We start from the raw sequence: 19,422 nt of genomic DNA on the forward strand, positions 1-19,422 counted from the left end.
GTCTATTTTTTATTTTATCACTTGCAGTGACTGGTGATTGACAGTGTAAAATGTTTGTATGTTTTGAACATTATATTTGTTCCAAAATTATATCTCTGAATTGACAATAGTTTGGAGTTATAGAACATGCCTATTTTCTGAGTGGACAGAACTATGTGAGAGATAGATGGTCTGCTATCTTATAGCAGATTGAGGTTATTTTAGATTAAAAAAAAAGGTTATATGTTTTAAATCAATATTATTTATGTCTAACTTTAGGATTATTTTTATTTTTATTTTAATCAATGTGAATTTTGGCAGTACTAAAAAGCTGAAGAAGGCTGAACAAATTTGTTTAAAAAAATATAAACCATTGACATTTGAATGCTTCAAGATAAAGATTCAAATTTATAGCCTTCCCTTTGCTATTCAGTCTCTGCAAATTTCAGTTTTATTTGAACTTTGATTATCTAATTGGCACTGTATCAGAGATTGTCTCTGACATATTCAATAATTCATTCCATATTTATGTATGCATATACATAAATAGAAAGAGAGGGATACACATATGTGTATAAAAATCTTCTACTTACACGTAAGAAACTGTCCAAGGAACCATTCTCCATGTATTCCGTGACAATCATAACTGGTTTACCTAGATATATTACAAATTAAATATATAATCATTATTAGAGTTCAACAGATATGCAATGAACATATATAATACACTTTGATACACCTGATAAATTTAAAAAAGTAAAAATTTCTTCTGCCTTCCCAATTTTGCAACATTGCAATTAAAAAATTAAATTTCAATAGAAAATAACTTTTTTAAAGAAATTAAGGTTTGTTTTCTGACTAAGAGCTCATAACCTATAATACCTAAATTGGCTTATTTGGCATGGATTTTCATGAACACCAAATATGACCTTTTCTTCACTTTAATTAAATCTTAGCTGATCTACAAAATCAAGTGTTTCTGCCTTTAAGCTCAAGATATAGCCAAGAATTCCACAATCATTTATACTTTCTACAAGTAATTACAGAACTGTGTGCTAGATATTCTCTTGTGCTAGTTAGTCAGAAATAAATCAGACCCTGCCTTCATGGGTTCAACATGTGAATTGCACAAAACAATTAAGACTAATAATTATAATATTTTTATCTGTATACATTTAACACATTAAACATTATAAAATCCATGCTATGTTTAAAATGGAAATAAAATTAAAATTGCTGTTGGCAGTAACTTATAGCAACCATGTTGGAATATGTGGCCTTAAATGCTATTAAATATTTTAACAAGCATATAGATTCATTTAATAGCCCTTTATAAAATGTACAAGATTGTGGTCTGGTTATTTTATATGCACTAACATATTATTTATCATTTCCATTTACACGTATAAAAACTAAGATATAAAGAGGATAATAAATTACTCTACACAACACAGGGAATAAGTTACAAAGCCAAATACTGCAACCTGAATATACTAGGTTGTTACTTTTGGAAACTCATCCTGAGAAAAACATTTAAGGTATATAAAAAGGCATTAAACACAAAGGCGTTACACATAATAATATATATATAGATCTACAAATGAACGTATGTTCAACTATTGGTAATGATTTAGACAATTGTGGGTGACAATTATATGATTATTCTGAATTTAAGTGATTGAAGACTGTAGCACTTTAAACAATTGTTACACAATAATGTTATGTGAACAAAGCTGAAAACATAGTAACTACATGCGTCATGACAACTATGAAAATAAGTAATATAAAACAAACATTTCAAATACAAAAGACATATGAAATGGATATAGCAAACACTAGTAATTTTTCCATATTTAGAATCATGTAGAATTACTCTAGTACTTGACATAATGATTTCACTTCATCTTCACATCATCCTTATGTGTTAGGAATATGCATTATTACCATTGTGTTTCCTTAGCGGAAATCACTGTGGATTTAGGAAACCAGCTGAGGTCACACAGCTAGTGCTGCAGCAGATCCCCAACACAGTTGTCTCTGACCTGCAGGGATGAATTTCTGCATATGTGTATTCTCCATAAATCAGTATGCATTTCTGTGTTCCTTTCTTAACAGAATTCTAGGAAGAACACTATCTAGCAAAATTCACATATATTACCACACTGTAATTCTCTTCATTTATTGTTGCTATGACATTGTTTTAGTTATAAATCCATCATTTACAAAGGAAGAAAAATCATCCTTCTTCCTGGTGTAGAAGATTTGAGTTAAGAATGAGTACTGATGGAAGACTTTGAGCAAATAAGAGATTTTTCACAAACTTCAATGCATAGTTAAGTGAAGAGCACATATAGTTTTTCCCCTCAAAATATTTTGCCATTCTCATGATGGAAAATAACTTCCTTTGATTTTTTTTTTTCCTTTCATAGGTGAAAACTCTTAATTCATGCTGTTTGTGAATTATGGATTAGTACTGTGAAGATTATAATTCCTACATTTGGTACTTGAATGTTTCCCAAGCTGTATATTTTGTTTATTGAGGTAATAAAATTATTTAAATTTTATGAAATTGTTCAAATAATTTTATATATGTAACAACCAATTGATACATCAATCTATTTTCTATTTAACAGAGTAACTTAGTTATATTTTGTGAGTAACATTATAAATGTAGTCTGATGATGTCTGAAAAGTCAATTTAGCCAAAACTTTAAGTCTCCAGAATTTGCTTCTTCAAAATTGTAATTGAGCTTTGATTTTAAAATATTAAAGATAAAAGGGAAGATTCAATATCTCCTTGTAAACTTCTCTGACTCCTGAACTGGTCAATGAAATGCCTAAAGACTGATCCCAGAGACCTGACCTGAAGGGATGCATTTCTGCATATGTATATTCTCCATAAATCAGTATACATTTCTGTGTTCCTTTCTTAACAGAATTCTAGGAAGAACACTATCTAGCAAAATTCAATGCATACCTAGAATGTAGTCATTGATATGTTGCCTCATGCAGGCCACTCTCAGTTATAGGGGCCTGTGATTGTGTTTGCACACAGTACTACCCAGACCTTTGCTTCCCTCTTCCTTCTGGATCCCAGCCTTATGACCATTTCATTTTTTGTTGACATGTCTAGTAGAATGTTTGGCAAGGGAAATGAAAATGAAAGTAGCTGAAAATCCAAACCAGTCAATTAAGCCAAAGCCTCATGACCATTCAGAAATAGGATCAGGCTGAATTTAGCTATACAATTTAGGTATTTATACACACACAGTTCTAACAATACGAAATGTGGTTGGAAATCATAAATTACCAGCTCATCTGCACACAATGCAATGTGTTTCTATTCAAGTTTGGATACTCTTTCATGTGCATTTTGATTTAAAAGTGACATCATCAAGAACCTTTATCATTTACTGCCTTCAGAGATACTAAAACAAGTCTCAGTATGCATACTGAACTGAACTCAATTAAGTTATTGCTGGGTGACTGGATGAAATAAAATTTTATCAAAAATGTGCAAAACAAAATTTGCAGGGGAATTTTGCTTTTGTTCTTAAACTTATTTATGAGTACACATGAAATCATGATTTTTTTCATAATTGAAAGCTTAAGGGAAGCGTATCAGCATGTTATAATCAGTTCATTTTCCCAACTATCCCTAGTGGCTCAGAGATATTACTAATCATTGAGCCACTGTTTGAAGACAGAAGAAACGTGTTTCAAAATGCCGGAGAACTCCAGGTTCAGCTCTACTTATTTCACCTCAACCTTCCTAATCACCTTTTCTATAAAAAGAAGAATCAGATTAATGTGAGACATAGCAATACATAGAAAAGTTTATTGCAATCATCAAATAAACGTTACTTTAATATAGTTTATGCAAATGTAAAAATTACCGATGACTGCAATATCACAAATTTTGAAATTTAATTCTTTTCCAAAAGAAATGCTACTAACTCCTATTAACAGTAAGTGTGTCTTACATATCCAATTCTTTTTTTCAAAAGTCTTAAACACAATCTGGTATGAGATTAAGATATTTTGCCTTATTATCCCACACTCAATATTAGTGTCATGTAACCATAGTCAGGGTGGAAGCAAAAAGCAGAAGCAAGAGAAAGAAAACTGACAAAAATTGACAAAATATGCCTCACTATTCCCAGGAAGGAAGTCTTAAGTCACCTTTGACTAGAAAGAAAAGGTTTTATGATAGATTTTCATGTACTATCCCTAACTGATTCATGGAATGCTCTGAGTTAGAGTATTTTTTCCTGTGAGCTTCCTATTAAATCATGTAAAATACAGACAATCTTTTCAAAATTCCATTTTAATCAAGACATTATTCATGTTAAGAATAACCTCTGTTATAGCCACTGGTTTATGAGTTAATGAGCACAGGGGCCAACTCCATTTTGACTTCAGTTAAATATTTATTACCTGGCAGGGTGCTATTTACAATTGATTATATCATGTTTGTCATTGAAGGCTGATTAAAGATAACCTCTGCCTTCAAAATTAAGCTAAAAAACAGTTTCTCCAAATTTTCTTTAACCAACCATCTCTGTCAATTTAACACACCAAATGTTTTACACTCAGCTGACCTTAAAAGTTTTAAATGTATTGATGCTAATTTAAAACAAAGTTTAATATCTTTAAAGACAGGAAAAACATTCCAGCTCTCTGTTACTCCATTCACAGCTGATTTGCTTGGTAAGTATAATGACAAGTAGTGAATGTAGTAATATGAATGTGCTCAGTTTGATATTGCAAGAACAGCTTACAATTTTTTTTCTTTTCAAGTTTCTACCTTTTATTTTTCTTCTCTAATAGTAAAATTAATAACTTAGGTATAATAATGAATGGAAGTAATGATAGCAGGCTTCTTAATTCTATTTTTAAAGAAATGCTTTTAATATTTCACGATTGAATATGAGGTCTATAGGTGTGTTTGTGTGTTTATATACAATTATCAGACATACATATTTTCTATGTATGATGTGCTAAGAAAATATTTTAAGTTAAAATGATTGTTTTTTCTGCATTTATTGAGATTGCCTTTTTATTTTCTTTCTATTAATGTGACTTTCTTGGATGTTAAATATTGCACCAACTTTGCATGCTTGGAATAAACTAACAGGTATGATAAAGTATCATTTTTAATGCATTGCTATGTATGCCTTTAAAATTATTGCAATGTTATTGAAAATGTATTCATATGTTACACTGACCTGTGATTTTGCTTTTTGAAAATATTCTTGTGTGGGTTGGTGTCAAGATATCACTTGCCTCATGAGTTAGGAGTGTTTCTTTTTCCCCCCTTCTGAAAGTTTGTATAAGATCAGAACTACTCAGACAGCTATTACTCAAGTATGTAATTATATTTCTTCTTCCTTTAGAATAGATATTGTATTTTTAAACTTTTTAAAAGACATTATCTGGGCCCATGACATATTTTATAAGTTGAATTTGTTTTTCCAAAACTGTCAAAAACCCATCCTATCTAAAATTATTGAGGAAGTTACACAACATTCTTTAATGTTGAAGAAATAAGAAATCCTTTAAGCACATAAAAATAGCACTTCCTGCCTCACTTTTTTTCATATATCGAGTAGAGATTTTCTTAGTTTTGCTATGTGGGTGCTTAGAATGAGATGGCTTCAACTGATTTATCAGATTAAGGTCCTGAACGCATGATAACCAATGTTCAAAGTTTCAAAAATTGATTATCCTAACAAACTATTTCTGCACAGTATTAATAAAGTAAATATAACTATATATTGTCTATTAAGGTTATGACATGGGGTGTAGTACCCTTGAAACAAGTGCAGATAAAAGCTTTTTAAGAGAAGTTAACAGAAAATAGCACGAATTTCGCATTTTCTCTAAAAATGACATCTTATTCCAGTAATGTTTCCTTTTTGTATGTGGAGCAGATAGAAAGGTAGAAACAAATTACTAAGTTTTTTTTTTGTTTGTTTTGTTTTTTGTAAAATGGATTCTCACACCAATACAGAAATGTTTAAATTATTTAAAAAAATCATCTTAATGTTATGGTTTTGGCATTCTTTAGTTATGAAAGTTTATAGTTAAGTGCATTATTATTACTTTTTAAAATTTTCAGTAAATAATCCCTCCCCAAATAACAACGGCAACAAAAAACCCCACATCAATCTTATCTATGTAATTCCTTCTATTTCACTAAGTGAAAAGTGGCCAGTGGAGATCTTCTTGGAGTCGGAACATCATTTGACTAATGGTGTGATGGCAGAAATCTCAAACATTTGCTTAAAGAAAGTTCCATCTTTTTGAACTTCAACTAAAATTGATAACACATGTTAGTGCCAAGCTCTGAGCAGAGACTGTGCCCGCACCTCTCAGCTACTTTGAGATCAGAGACTCTCTCACCTTCTCTTATTTAAGACTATCAGGCTCAAAATGTACCATTAAAATTGTTTATGGCTCAATTTAAATAAATGAAAATATAATGATCGGATAAAGGGCTTTCTCCAAATGAGCTGAAAATTATACATTATAATAGATCTGGTGCTTCAAAGCACAATTAATAGCAATAATAAAAAGGTATTTTTGAGTAAAAATAAAAGGAATTGTTTTCAAGCATTTGCTTCTCTACTCCCAAGATTAACTGGTAAAACCTCAAGCTTGCCAGAAGTGGTAATTTAGATTTTTATAGCTCTATTCCACTTAACAATGCATTTCTACATAATCTTATTTGATCTTTAAAGTATCTGGAAATAGTAAAATAGAAATGCTACTTCCATGTTACAATTGAAGAAAGTGAGTTTCTGTGAATGGTCTGATATGCCAGATGTCTAATAACCAGTATGGTTGCATAAGACCTTGAACTTTGACCTTCTGATTTTTAATCTAGATAGCAATTGTATCTCTTATTTAAATGCTGTTTTGTTCATTAAATTTTAAGCTTTGCATCACTCTAGCTCTGTGTGTGTGTGTGAGTGTGTGTGTGTGAGTGTGTGTGTGTGTGTGTGTGTGTGTGTGTGTGGACTTTGAAGGTGGATTGGTTTAGCCTTTATATTGTTTCAGGAAACAAAGAAAATAATAGAAGTAGACTGAGTAACTTCTGGTGACAAAATTGTGTTACTCATATGTTGAGAGCAATGCATTACCTTTATTTCTAAGGCATTTCTATTTTCTGTCAGTTACAGGTGCCAGACTTAGAGCTTTTACATATGCCAGTAAAGGAGCTCAATATCTAATTCTCAGTCTGCTCTCTGTTATGCTTGCACTATATGAGATGACTGGGATTTATATAGTCAGATTTGGCAGCTTCTTACATGCCTATTTTACCAGGGAGATATATCAAATTTAGAACTTTTACCCTAAGAATAAGGTAGTTACAATCCATATTAGAATGTCACAGAATCAGGCGTGAATAAGGCATTAAATGCCTACTACTGATAATATTTAAAGGTCGTTCTTTTTCTTAATGTGTTTTTCCCCTGAAGTTTGGTCTTAGGGATTGTTTTATGGATTTCTTTGCCAGGTGACCATGATTCATATTTGATTATTTCATTGTTATATCTAAAGAAAACCTGCCACAATTATTATAGCTTAATGTTACTTACCATTCAGTAAAAGAATTACTAGAAAGTAGCTAGCAAAATATAACAACTTGTTTTCAAAAATTCTTAACACTGGAAGCAAAGAAATCTACTCATACTTGTTAATATAAGAGAGCTTATCAATAAGCTTAAATTTAAACCTAATTTTTACTTTCATAGTTACTTGCATCTTGTGTTAACATAGTGGCAGTTGTTGGAGAAATTAGGTGCCCATGTTAAAATGGAATCACTTTCTTCATTGCTCCCTGCGTGCTACAAGCAGTTTCACAATTCTACTCTGAAACGTGAATTCAGTTAAATGAACCAACACTGAAGACCTATTGGTAGAAAACGAGGGTGTTTTTTTTTTTTTAATATATTCTATTGATTTTTTACAGAGAGGAAAGGAGAGAGACAGAGATAGAGAGTTAGAAACATCGATGAGAGAGAAACATCGATCAGCTGCCTCCTGCACATCCCCCACTGGGGAAGTGCGCGCAACCCAGGTACATGCCCTTGACCGGAACCGAACCCGGGACCCTTCAGTCCCCAGGCCGATGCTCTATCCACTGAGCCAAACCGGTTCCGGCGAGGGTGTTTTTAAAAAATTCACTCATTCATTCAATCAGGCAAGCAATCTTTTATTTTCTAACATTAGTCAATTAAATACCTATTATGATTCAGGTTCTGTTTAAGTCGCTGATTATCAAATAACACAGTCCTTGCCTCCAATGAGAGTTTACATTTGTTTTAAGCATTAATGGCTATTAATTGGCCACTGAAAGTTTTTATGCTTGAGGGATGCCCTGCTATGTTCGAGTTTTTAGGGAAGATAAATAATTCAAATAAAATAAGTCAAATACAGTGATAAAAAAGTAAAAACACATTTTTGCCTAGAATTGGCAATAGAGGTGAAACCAACAGACCAAGTTACCAATGCCACATCTAGAACTTTCCAGTTAGACAATCTACTTGTTCTTTAGTTACCACTTGTTCAAATGTGAAATTGTAATATACTTAATTCACGGGATAGTAGCAAGAAAAAAATAATAATCTCCATACTACAATGTTGGGCATATAATAGCCAACTCAGAAAGAAGAACTTGTAAAAATTGAGAGTTAAAAGAAGAATGGTTGCAGAAGTTTAAATGCATTTCCTCTTCCAGCAGGGTTAAAGATATGAAGGACAACCACTTTGTAAGGATGCTATGAAGAAAAATAAATGACTAACTGATTATTAAAACACCATTGAGATATCATCCTATTCCATGGATGTTAAGTAGTTTGGTCTTACCCCGAAGGAACAAAGGGTTCATATATTTTCCTAATCTGTACCACTACTAAAAATGTTTTGATTATTAATTTAAAAATTTTTAAAGGTTTTTTTTTGTTAGAAAATATTTCAGTGTTACTAGTAGTATGGCCTAATGTATAGCAGTACAGAGAAAAAATGATTCTTATGTGACTTAATGTAGGCTTACACGTTATGGTTAAGTTCTTACATTGCTAAATTTTTAATCCCATTTATTATATAAGAAAACTATACCGAATATCAAAGTATATTTTGATTATTCCATGCTTTTCTGAGGAAGGAACTGCTGTTTTAGTCACACTAAAAGGAGAATAGGTATTAGTGCCATTAAGAAAGTGCTCTGCATAGTGTTAAAGAAAAATATCATTGTGAAAAATATAATATGTAATTTCTATTGGTAACCACAGAATATGTAAATGTGGTATATGGTTCCAATCAATTATCCTCTAATGGATGCCCAATTCCCTGCCATGTTGTCTTACATTCTAAAGAGTTTGCTGCCAATTTAACTTATTCTTCCTTTTGTGCTCTAAAATCTTAAAGAAAAAGAAAAAAATCCCAGAGCATTCTCAAGAGCTTTTCATTGGGATTGGAGCCAAAAATCACATAGTTGTCTCATGGGATCCTTTAGAGTCTGGCTGGAGAAACCATCAAGGAAGTAAGTTCAGATCTCTATCACAGGCTGCGAGCTAGAGCTTCCCCAGACAAGTCAAGAAGCCAAGTGGGACTGTAGATTAGAATTATTTGAAATCCACAGAGAACAGAGAAAAGGCATTGGGATCTAAAGTGATCCCAACTTTCATAGCTCTGAAGTGTTCCACAAACCCCCATAATTTCCCTAAAGCCGGGAGTTGGGGTGGGTAAGGACTTGGAAACTTAAATGAAGGTGGTGAGTAATAAAAGAAAAGGCAGCTAGTTGGGAGTTCCTGACAATTTCTATCAGAATTGAAACATTGTTTTTCCTTGCTACTCTACATAACAGAATTTTTTTTCCAAAATTCACTTCTTCCCTGTCTTTTAGTCAGCCTGTATTAATGTCCAGTTTAGCTTCTAAATTTTTTAAAGCTTTTTAAGCCACTGTCAATATATAACCAGTTAAATATTTTTGCTCTCTTGTCAAAGACATGTTAATCTTAAACTGGTCTTTTTAGGATGTTTAGAAACTATGGAAAAAAAAAGATCAAATTTCTTAAATTACTGAGTTCAGATTTAAATGACCTCTGTCCAACATACACAAAAGTTGATCTTACAACTTTACTTACTTTTAGTGACAACTCCCTCCAGCCTAATGATATTGGGATGGTCAAATTGTCCCATAATGCTTGCTTCTCCCAGGAAGTCTCTCCTTTGCTTTTCAGTGTAGCCCACTTTCAAGGTCTTGATGGCCACTGAAATCTCTTTTTTTGATGGGAGTTTTAAGCGACCACTGCACACCTCTCCAAATTCACCTGTTAGAATGCAGAAGAATGAAGGCCAACAAAAAATCTCTCTATATAAAAAGCCAGCAAATGAACACCAGAACAACCAGAAAAAGCAGTCGCTGTGACACCCACTATGGCCAGCGGACCAGCCCAATGGGGAGTGGGGGGCCAGTGGCCAACCTCCTGCAGCCCCTTCTCCCAGCCAGCTCCTTCCCCAATCAAACCACCCAATCTGATCAGGGGTAGGTCTGGCTGGCCAACTACCCATGGCCCCTCTCTCAGGTTGCTGACCCCCAATAGGTCCCTCCAACCCCATTCAGGGGCAGAGCCTGCTGTCCCATTCCCCACAGCCTCTGCCCATGGCCTGCCCCACCCCCAATCAGCCCCCACCAGCTCAATCTGCCCACGGCCCCTCTCCCCAACAAGCTCTGCTCCTGATCAGCCCATACCAATTGGGGTTGGGGTTGGCCACCCAACACCCACGGCTCCTCCCCTGGACCCATTTGGGGGTAGGGCTGGCCAACCACCACCCATAGACCCTCCCCACAGCTGTCCCTATCCCCAATCGCTCCCCCCACCCCAATCAGGGGCATGGCCCCCTGGCCAATTGCCGGCAGCCCCTACCCCCAGCTGGCCTGGCCCTGATCTGGCCCCAACTGGGGCAGGCCAGCCAGCCAACCTCCTGCCATCTACTCCTCTCAACAGGCCTGGCCCTGATCTGCCGATTAGGCTGGGCTGGCTGGACTCCAACTGTGCATGAATTCGTGCACTAGGCCTCTAGTCATATAATAAAAAATCAGTAGAGAACAATTTTTTCCTTTTAATAATTGTTTTCAAAATATTTAAACCTTTGGCCAGTAAGATGTACACTGTAGGCTTCCAAATTATTTTGGAAGCTGGTAATCTGAGCCTCCCTAAGAAGCTCCAGGAAATCTACACTCGAGTAGTAAATGGACATTGTGATTAGCCTCATATATTTTTAAGTAGCACATTGTGAATAATGTAATATGAAAGAATATGGGACAGTTGAAAGCTGTATCTATTAGACTTTTTACTCCTTGTTCTCATAGCTACCATTTCCTCAGGGTAATCCACAGACCAGCACAAGCATGGGTTGAGCATTGAATGAAATTTCAGATGTTTCTAACTTTTCTGTTTTTACTAAGAGGGCCAATTAAACTATATACTTCGTCTCTCTGAAAATGAAACCATCTGCTATCAATTCATTTTATTAGAGTATCAGCGTATTGCATTATTGACACAGTTATAAAGTTCTCTGGGCATCTGGAAGGAGAACAATAATATAACAGCATGAAATAAAAGATACCACATTTTATTTTGCCCTGTTCAGTGTTACTCAGTTGACTGGGTGGTGTCCAGTACACCAAAAAGTCACCAGTTCAAATCCTGGTCAGGGCACATGCTCAGGTTGCAGGTTCAATCCCCAGTAAGGGGTGTGTAGGAGGCAGCCAATATTTCTTCTCATCTCTCTCTCTTTCTCTCTCTCTCTCTCTCTCTCTCTCTCTCTCTCTCTCTCTCTCTCTCTCCCTCCCTTCCTTCCTCTCTAAAATCAATGTTTAAAAATGAAAAAAAAACAACAAAAAATGATACCACATTTTATCTATGGAATCACTGTAGAGATATATATTTTAGACTCAATAAAAACTTTCTTAAATGAATAATTAATCCACAATTTGTTAAATATAAAGTGTTGCTGATTTTACATAGTCTAATGCAATTGGTAAAAAAAAAATGCCTAGAACTAGTGTGAGCACTGCCTTCATACCCATTGTGTTTGAGATTTGCTCTTTCAGTGGATTTTTAGCTTCTGGAGAGCAGAGACCCTTCACATTCTTTCCTTTGTCCCCACTGCTGCCATAGCAGTAGCCACAAAGCAGTGCCATACATATCATGTTTCATCTTCACAGAAGAAATCTTAATATTGTGCAAATTATTAGACATTTAAAATCTTTTTAAAATTTCTAATAAGAGGGATTTCTCTTTGACAAAGATTAAGTACATGCTCAATTTTCAGAATGTGTGTGGAATGTAGTAATATTTTTGGTCGAACCTTCTCACTGTGAGTTTTTGTACAAGCGCCATGCCCCACTGGTCAACCAGAAAGAAGGTGTCAAGAAGTGAGATGGTCGTGATGATCAGTGTGATAGCAAGATTAATGTCATATTTGACCAGTACAGTGGGGCCTTGACTTATGTATTTAATTCGTTCCGTGATGGAGCTCGTAACTCAAATTACTCGTATGTCAAATCAACAGTGAATGAGTGAGACACGTGATGCTGGGCTGATGTTGTGGCGTTCACTGTGATGTTCGCTGCGCCAGCTAGCGGCCGGGTATCTGAAGCTGGCTCGTAACCAGAATTTTAGCTCCCAACTCAAAGCAAAAAAATTGGCCGAGAGATGGCTCGTATCTCAAAAAACTCGTTAGTCGGGACACTCCTAAGTCAAGGCCCCACTGTGTTTGTAAAGGACCACCTTTTGTAAAAGCACTCCTCACTAGGGAGACCAAAGGGAAGAGTTTGAATTTCAAGTGGACCACTTAGAGTTTCTTTCTATGTTCTCATTGGGATACCTGTACGTATACATCTACCTTCAAAATTCAGAAAATAGTGTTTCAGTAATGGTAATTTATAAAAATTACAAAATTTAGAAATGTGATTATTTCATCAGGTAGATATTAGAAATATTTATTTAATGCTCTTTAAAATAATTTTAAAAAACTCTTAAAATTTTAACAAAGACTGGGCAAATGCAATGTCTGACCTTTCTACTTAGCCCAGTTTTACCTGGCCATATTCAATTAACTTTTCACCTATAAGAAAGGAAATTTAGATTCTGTTATTTCTATGTGAAAGCACAGTTACAGGAGGGTCACTTAAAAAGATACTGCTTGGTTTTTTAATTCAATAAGTGCAGCACTATTTGTCTTTTGGAAGAAAGTGTGATTTATGAGAATTAAAATACTGTTCTGATTTAAGATGCACAATGCAAAATTGCTCAAAGTAAATTTTCTTACACTAATTTCATTTAAAATAGAGGGAAAATGTACTTTAAGTAGAATGACCCTCTGCACTAGCTTCAAAGCCCATTCTCCTTCTACTGTATTAATAAAAAATCATAATAAAAATACATAAGAAACAAGTTGATATGTCAGCTAAGTACTATACACGAACTATCAAATTAATCCTCACAAAAATCTAGAAAAGGTGTATTGTGATCATCAATGTGTAGCATGGACTTTGAAGTTGAAAAGTACACATTTTCAATTTTGGTTTCCTAATTAATAGCTATGTGACCGTGGACCATTCAAATGTTCACCTTTTGTTTCCTCATCTGGTGAAATTAAGATACCAATACTTATCAACAAGGCTAATAAAATGAATGCTTAGCATAGACTATGAGTTAAATAAATATATTCTACCTTTAGAAAATTTCAGTATTTAAAATTTGAAATGATAAGTTTGGGGAATAAAATTAGGAATTTCTGTTGTACCCATTTCAATTTATAAAAATCTCTGACTGAAAATTAGAGAATTAGCCCACAACTATAGAGTCTTTCTGTATTTGTCATTGACTGTGAACTTTCTGTCATTTACCAAGATATTCAACCCCTTTAACAATAGAAGATAGTTGCTAATCAATTTAGCACAAATATTCTTCTTTTATGTACAACCTTATTTGTAAAAGTTAAAAAGGATGTAGAAACTGGGTAAGTGTATAGATGAAAAAGAGCTGGCCATAAGTAGATTGTTATTGTAGTTGCTGTGGAAATGGGTGTATGATAGTTCATTATACTCTTGCACATTTTCATCTATTCTTGTAGATATTTAAAATTTTACAACAAAATATTTCAAAATCTTGATTTCATAATTTATAATGTAATTGGTAATGCTGAGCCTTTACACTGAGGTCTCCCAGGACAAGCATAACTGACTTTGAAGATATACCCATTTGCAAACTAAATAGGCATTGCTTTGTTGCCATTAATGTGACAACTGACTGAATAATCCTGAAAATGGGGCGTATGTCTAATTTCTTTACAAATATGTTTGAAGAGAAAAAAAAAAAAGAGGGTCTGTCCTAATCTTTAATTAGGGATTACTGAATTAGTATAAGTAGGCTTTTCCTTTATCTCATTTATCAGATACCATTTTTAATGAGTGTGCTTTGTCTCACACCCCTGTGAAATAGATCCCTGGCTTTTTGAATAGCTTCTGCATATGTAAGCTTTAACTTATGTGGAGGGTCTCAGATTTCAATGCCCTAATGCAGCGGTTCTCAACCTGTGGGTCGTGACGCCTTTGGAGGTCGAATGACCCTTTCACAGGGATCGCCTAAGACCATCCTGCATATCAGATATTTACATTATGATTCATAACAGTAGCAAAATTAAAGTTATGAAGTAGCAACGAAAATAATTTTATGGTTGGGGTCACAACATGAGGAACTATATTTAAAGGGCCAGAAGGTTGAGAACCACTGCTAATGTGTCTGTCTGGCTTTCCGGACCTTGGACCTTGGCCTAGAAGAGTGGGTTTTTCCTCCTGCCAGTTGAGCACTCAAAGCATTTGTGTTGCATATGCTACTGCAGCTTCCATGGTGGAGAAGACTGCACTCTCCTGCAACATTAAACAATGATCAGAAGCCTCTGCACCATAGAGCAGTACAGGAAGCAGAACTGCACAAATAAAAGAGTAATCACTATAGAACTCTTGTAACTGGATAAGACGTATGGTGAATATGTTCATTCTTACATCTTAGACTATGAAAAGAAGTCACTCTAGTTTGTTATTATGAATCACTAGCTGAATGTTTTCATATGTACTATTGATTTCATAGAGAGGAAGGGAGAGGGAGCGATAGAGACATCCATGAGAGAACATCAATCAGCTATCTCCTGCTCGTCCTCCATCCAGGATCAGGCCCACAACCTGGCCATGTGTCCTGAGGTGGGATCAGACCTTCAACCTCCTGATGCATGGGGAGATGCTTAACCAACTGAGCAATGCTGGCCAGGCATTAGATGAATATTTTAATATTGCCTACACATGTGATGTTTAAGATGATACAACATTGAGCAAATTAGAAGATAATTTTTTTACAATTTTATAATACATCATCTGTATATTGCATTGTGTGTTCACCACCTCAAATCTCCTTCTAGTAGAGAAAATTTAGTAAATTATCATTCTCTTTAGATAATGTGAATTACTCTGATTTTCCTGGATAATAGGAAATACTGCTTGAGTTCTAAATACTGCTTTGGTGTATATATATAAAAAAAAAAAAAACAGCATAAGACATTAGATGCCCATTTGTATAAAGAATCATCAGTCATAAATATACTACTACAGAAAATGTGTTCTGATGTATTATGGATAATTCAATAAGCTAATTTTTCAGTCTTTCTATTTCCCACATCAAAATAACTAGTTTGTGAGGTTTTCTTTTTAGACCAATATTGAAGAATGAGATGATGGTATAAAACTATAAATGCACATTATTGTTTATTTTTATTTTGGAGTAGTAGTTTTGTTCAAATTCACACTGCGTGTACTATGGATGTTCATATGTTATGTCTCAGTGTGTAAAATAGTTATTTAATAACTTTCTATAATTTTGTTAAAAATATGCAACAGCTGTTAATAATCACTTGAAGGGTATTTATGAATTTATGGTACAGCAAAATTACTGTTTAGAAAAAGATATTTCTATATGAAAACAAGCTTTGACACAAATAAATTAATAGTTTATGAAGTTATAGGCAATCATTAAAATGGAGCACTTCACATTTAAACTACTCAAACTAATTGTCATGAAATTTGTGTTTTAGAATGTTTCATTTATGATATTATTCTGTGTTGTCTATTTTTTAAAATTCTGAAGAGGATTCTAAAATTACCTTTTTTCTACAAATCCCAAATTCCACTTAGTGGGCTTAAAGTAAAACACACTTTATCCTGTTATCCCTGTTTAGCTTAATGGTCTTTGTGACACATGATCAGCGTAGCCTTGGGAAGACTGAGCTGTTGCTGCTGCCGCCTCTGAAATTCAATAAATAAAAAGCTGGCCTGTGGTCTGTGAGACTGTAGGTCTGGCACCTTTGAAATCACTACATTCCATTAAATACTCCATTTATTTGTTGCTTGCCTTTGATCATTAAGTCAGAAAATGTTCCTTTTCATAGTAATATACAGGTGGAGCAAAAGTGGGTTTACAATTGTTTGTATAAAAATAATGCAATAATTAATAAATATTAATACAAGAATAAACTTTGTGTTTCACATACTCATAACTGTAAACCTGAGAACCTGAGCGATTTCAGGGACAATTCTTTTTTTCCCTTTTTGTAATCTTTATCTGAGGATGTTTACTGATTCTAGAGAGAGAGGAAGGGAGAGAGAGAAACATGCCGACCGGGGTTCTAACCACAACTTAGGTATGAGCCTTGGCAGTGGGCTGACCCCACAAGCTTTTTGGTGTACGCAACAATGCTCCAACCAACTGAGCGACCCAGCCAGGGCGTCAGGGAAAAGTCTTATTCATAGTTGTAAACTTGTAACTGACATTGTAGGTTGGCAGTGAGGTATCCTGTGGTAGTTACCTGCTCCAACAACTTTGTCAATGGATATGTTGGTGGCGTCCAATTCCTTAGCAAACTCATGAACTGCTTGAGTAGGGTCTTCATATGTATGTGGATCAACGTAAGTTCTGAGACCTGGAAGTTTTACTGTTTAAAGGAGAGATGAAGAAATATTATTGTAGCTAGGTTTAAAAACCTTGTTGAACAAATTTTATAACATTATTGGTTAAAAACAATCCCCATTATGATAAAATGCACCAAACCTCTAGTTGATTCTGAGATATCACAGAAATCAGCAGAGAGGTTGGACTAAGTACTGACAATTTAATAAAAAATATTCCCCATAATGAAACGTAAAGAGGAACCACAATGAGCTTCCTCTGTAAAAACACTAGAAGAAAAAAGAACTTTGAAGGAGGGGGATCTTAAAGAGAAAATGGTTCAAAATTGTGTAGGTCCAGTAATTTCATAGTAGCATTAGTGAGCAAACACCAACACCCTGTAACACCTTTATGATTCTACAAACATAACCAAGTATCTATTACAATGCCACATCTGACAATAAATAAAAGTGTATAAATATTTTCATAAGGTTGGATAAGTGCTGTAATACAGATAAATTAATTAAAGGATATAAAATGGTATGTCTTCTCTCAGATACTATTCTGCTTTTATTAAAGTATGTTCACAATCAAAATCCCCCAAAACAACTCTAGGTCTACTTTAAGCTGTGAATTTATGTATATACTAGAGGCCCATTGCAAGAAGATTCATGCAAGAATGGGCCTTCCTTCTTCCCCTGGCTGCCGCTCCAGCCAGAGCTGGAGTGGCTGGGGTGGTGTGGCACGCCTGCGTCGTTGCCATGGCGATGATGCAAGTGTCACGCCCTGCCCCCAGCCTCTCAGCGCCTGCATATGCAAATTAACCCGCCATCCTTGTTGGGCTAGTTTGCATACTCACTCCTGATCGGCTTGTGGGTGTTATGAAGGTATGGTCAATTTGCATCTTTCTCTTTTATTAGTGTAAATAATGTGGGTATTGCATGTATATAGTAATATAGCATCAACTAAGTGAAATCTTATTGTATAGCTTTTCAACATAGTTAAAGGCAAGGTAAGTATTTATATACAGGCTTAATAATGGTGCTAAGGAGCTAAATTCCAAACATAAATCATATTAGAGCTTATTGAATATAACCCCCCTTTTTAATTTATTTTATTATTCTAAATGTGAAATTTTTCATGATATTCTGCAATTCAAATAGCAAAGACAAAAGATATTAAAAAAGTCATTTTGGATTTGATTTAATATTAATTATATTTCTATCATTTGGAAAAATAGCTCATATTAAAAACAATTTGGAATGTTCAATAAACTTTTTAATGAAAGAAAATTAAGTTTTTAAAAAAGTAAGCTTAAGAGCTATTAAAGTACATAAAGATGCTCTAACATTAAAGGAAATTGTAATTTAACTCCTATAGTATATGAATTCACATTACTGGTTTTTCTTTTAATTTTAATAACATTGGTATTCCCATTGATCACATTAGAATATCAAATGATTATTTTATCCTAAAATAACAAAGAACATAAGACTTTATCTTTTCAAAATCATTTTATAGTGAAAGAATGTTTTTGGCAAAATTGCAACTGAACATTCTGTGATAGTCAAAAATGTCTTCGCGTCAGTGTGTATTTTGTACAGAAGAGGTGTGGGAACCAATGACGGCAACCACTCTGAGAAAGGTCAGCACAGTGGACATTAGACCAGCGAGTCCAGGACTGCAGTTTGGCTACAAAATGATCAGTGTGTGGACCTACAGTACAACTTCAGGAATTCCGTGGTTACACCATATACTTTTTGCTTCTGCAAAGCTTCCATAGAGGTTTAAGTAAAAAATTATAGACATAAAATTTATTTCCAAAAATGGCGACCAGAAGAGATGGGAGGTAAAACTCTATTTTCCTCACTACTTCTTCAGATGATTGTGAGATAGCAATATAGAAATGGGAGAGGGAGGGAGCAAATGGAGGACCTTGGAGAAGGAAGCTCTTGAATACTTGTTACTCAAATGCCTATCTCCAGTACCTGTGATGTAGTTAGTGCCCCTAAATGCCATCATTAGTATTTTCACAATTATTACTATCACTGAGGTTTCCTGGATACAGAATTTGGGCTCATAGATCAGTTTTCATACTTTGCCATTATTATAAACATTACCGCTTCCTATAAAAACAGACAGCAGAGTCACTCTTATAATGGTCCACTATAATTTATTACTACACTAAAACTACTCCTAGCATTATCGGTACTAAAACACTTTATCCTTAAAACAAGAAAACATATTAAGGAAACCTATAATACCATGAGAAGAAAAGCTTAGGAGTAAGGAAAACAATAAAAGTAACCATAGACACTCCAAGAGATGTTAGGAAATAAAGCCTTGTGTCAGAACTTGTTTAAGTCAATTAGGTTACATTTTAATAAAGACTCACATCAAATGGAGGCTATGATTTATGATCAATCCG

At 34.4% G+C, this 19,422-nt stretch overlaps 1 protein-coding gene across 1 annotated transcript in view; it reads right to left on the reverse strand.

Annotated features, from left to right (window-relative positions):
- LOC102774295 (ephrin type-A receptor 3) overlaps positions 1-19,422 on the reverse strand; it is an 82,086-nt gene that overhangs the window by 49,070 nt on the left and 13,594 nt on the right. Inside the window, exons 5-7 of the mRNA XM_015566217.1 lie at positions 16,915-17,040; positions 10,134-10,319; positions 573-634 (exon numbers count right to left, since the gene is read on the reverse strand). Of these exons, the coding sequence (XP_015421703.1) occupies positions 573-634; positions 10,134-10,319; positions 16,915-17,040 (374 nt within the window). The remainder of the gene's footprint in view (positions 1-572; positions 635-10,133; positions 10,320-16,914; positions 17,041-19,422) is intronic.

This window comes from Myotis davidii, unplaced genomic scaffold (assembly GCF_000327345.1).
Source record: "Myotis davidii unplaced genomic scaffold, ASM32734v1 scaffold482, whole genome shotgun sequence".
NCBI classification, from domain to species: domain Eukaryota; kingdom Metazoa; phylum Chordata; class Mammalia; order Chiroptera; family Vespertilionidae; genus Myotis; species Myotis davidii.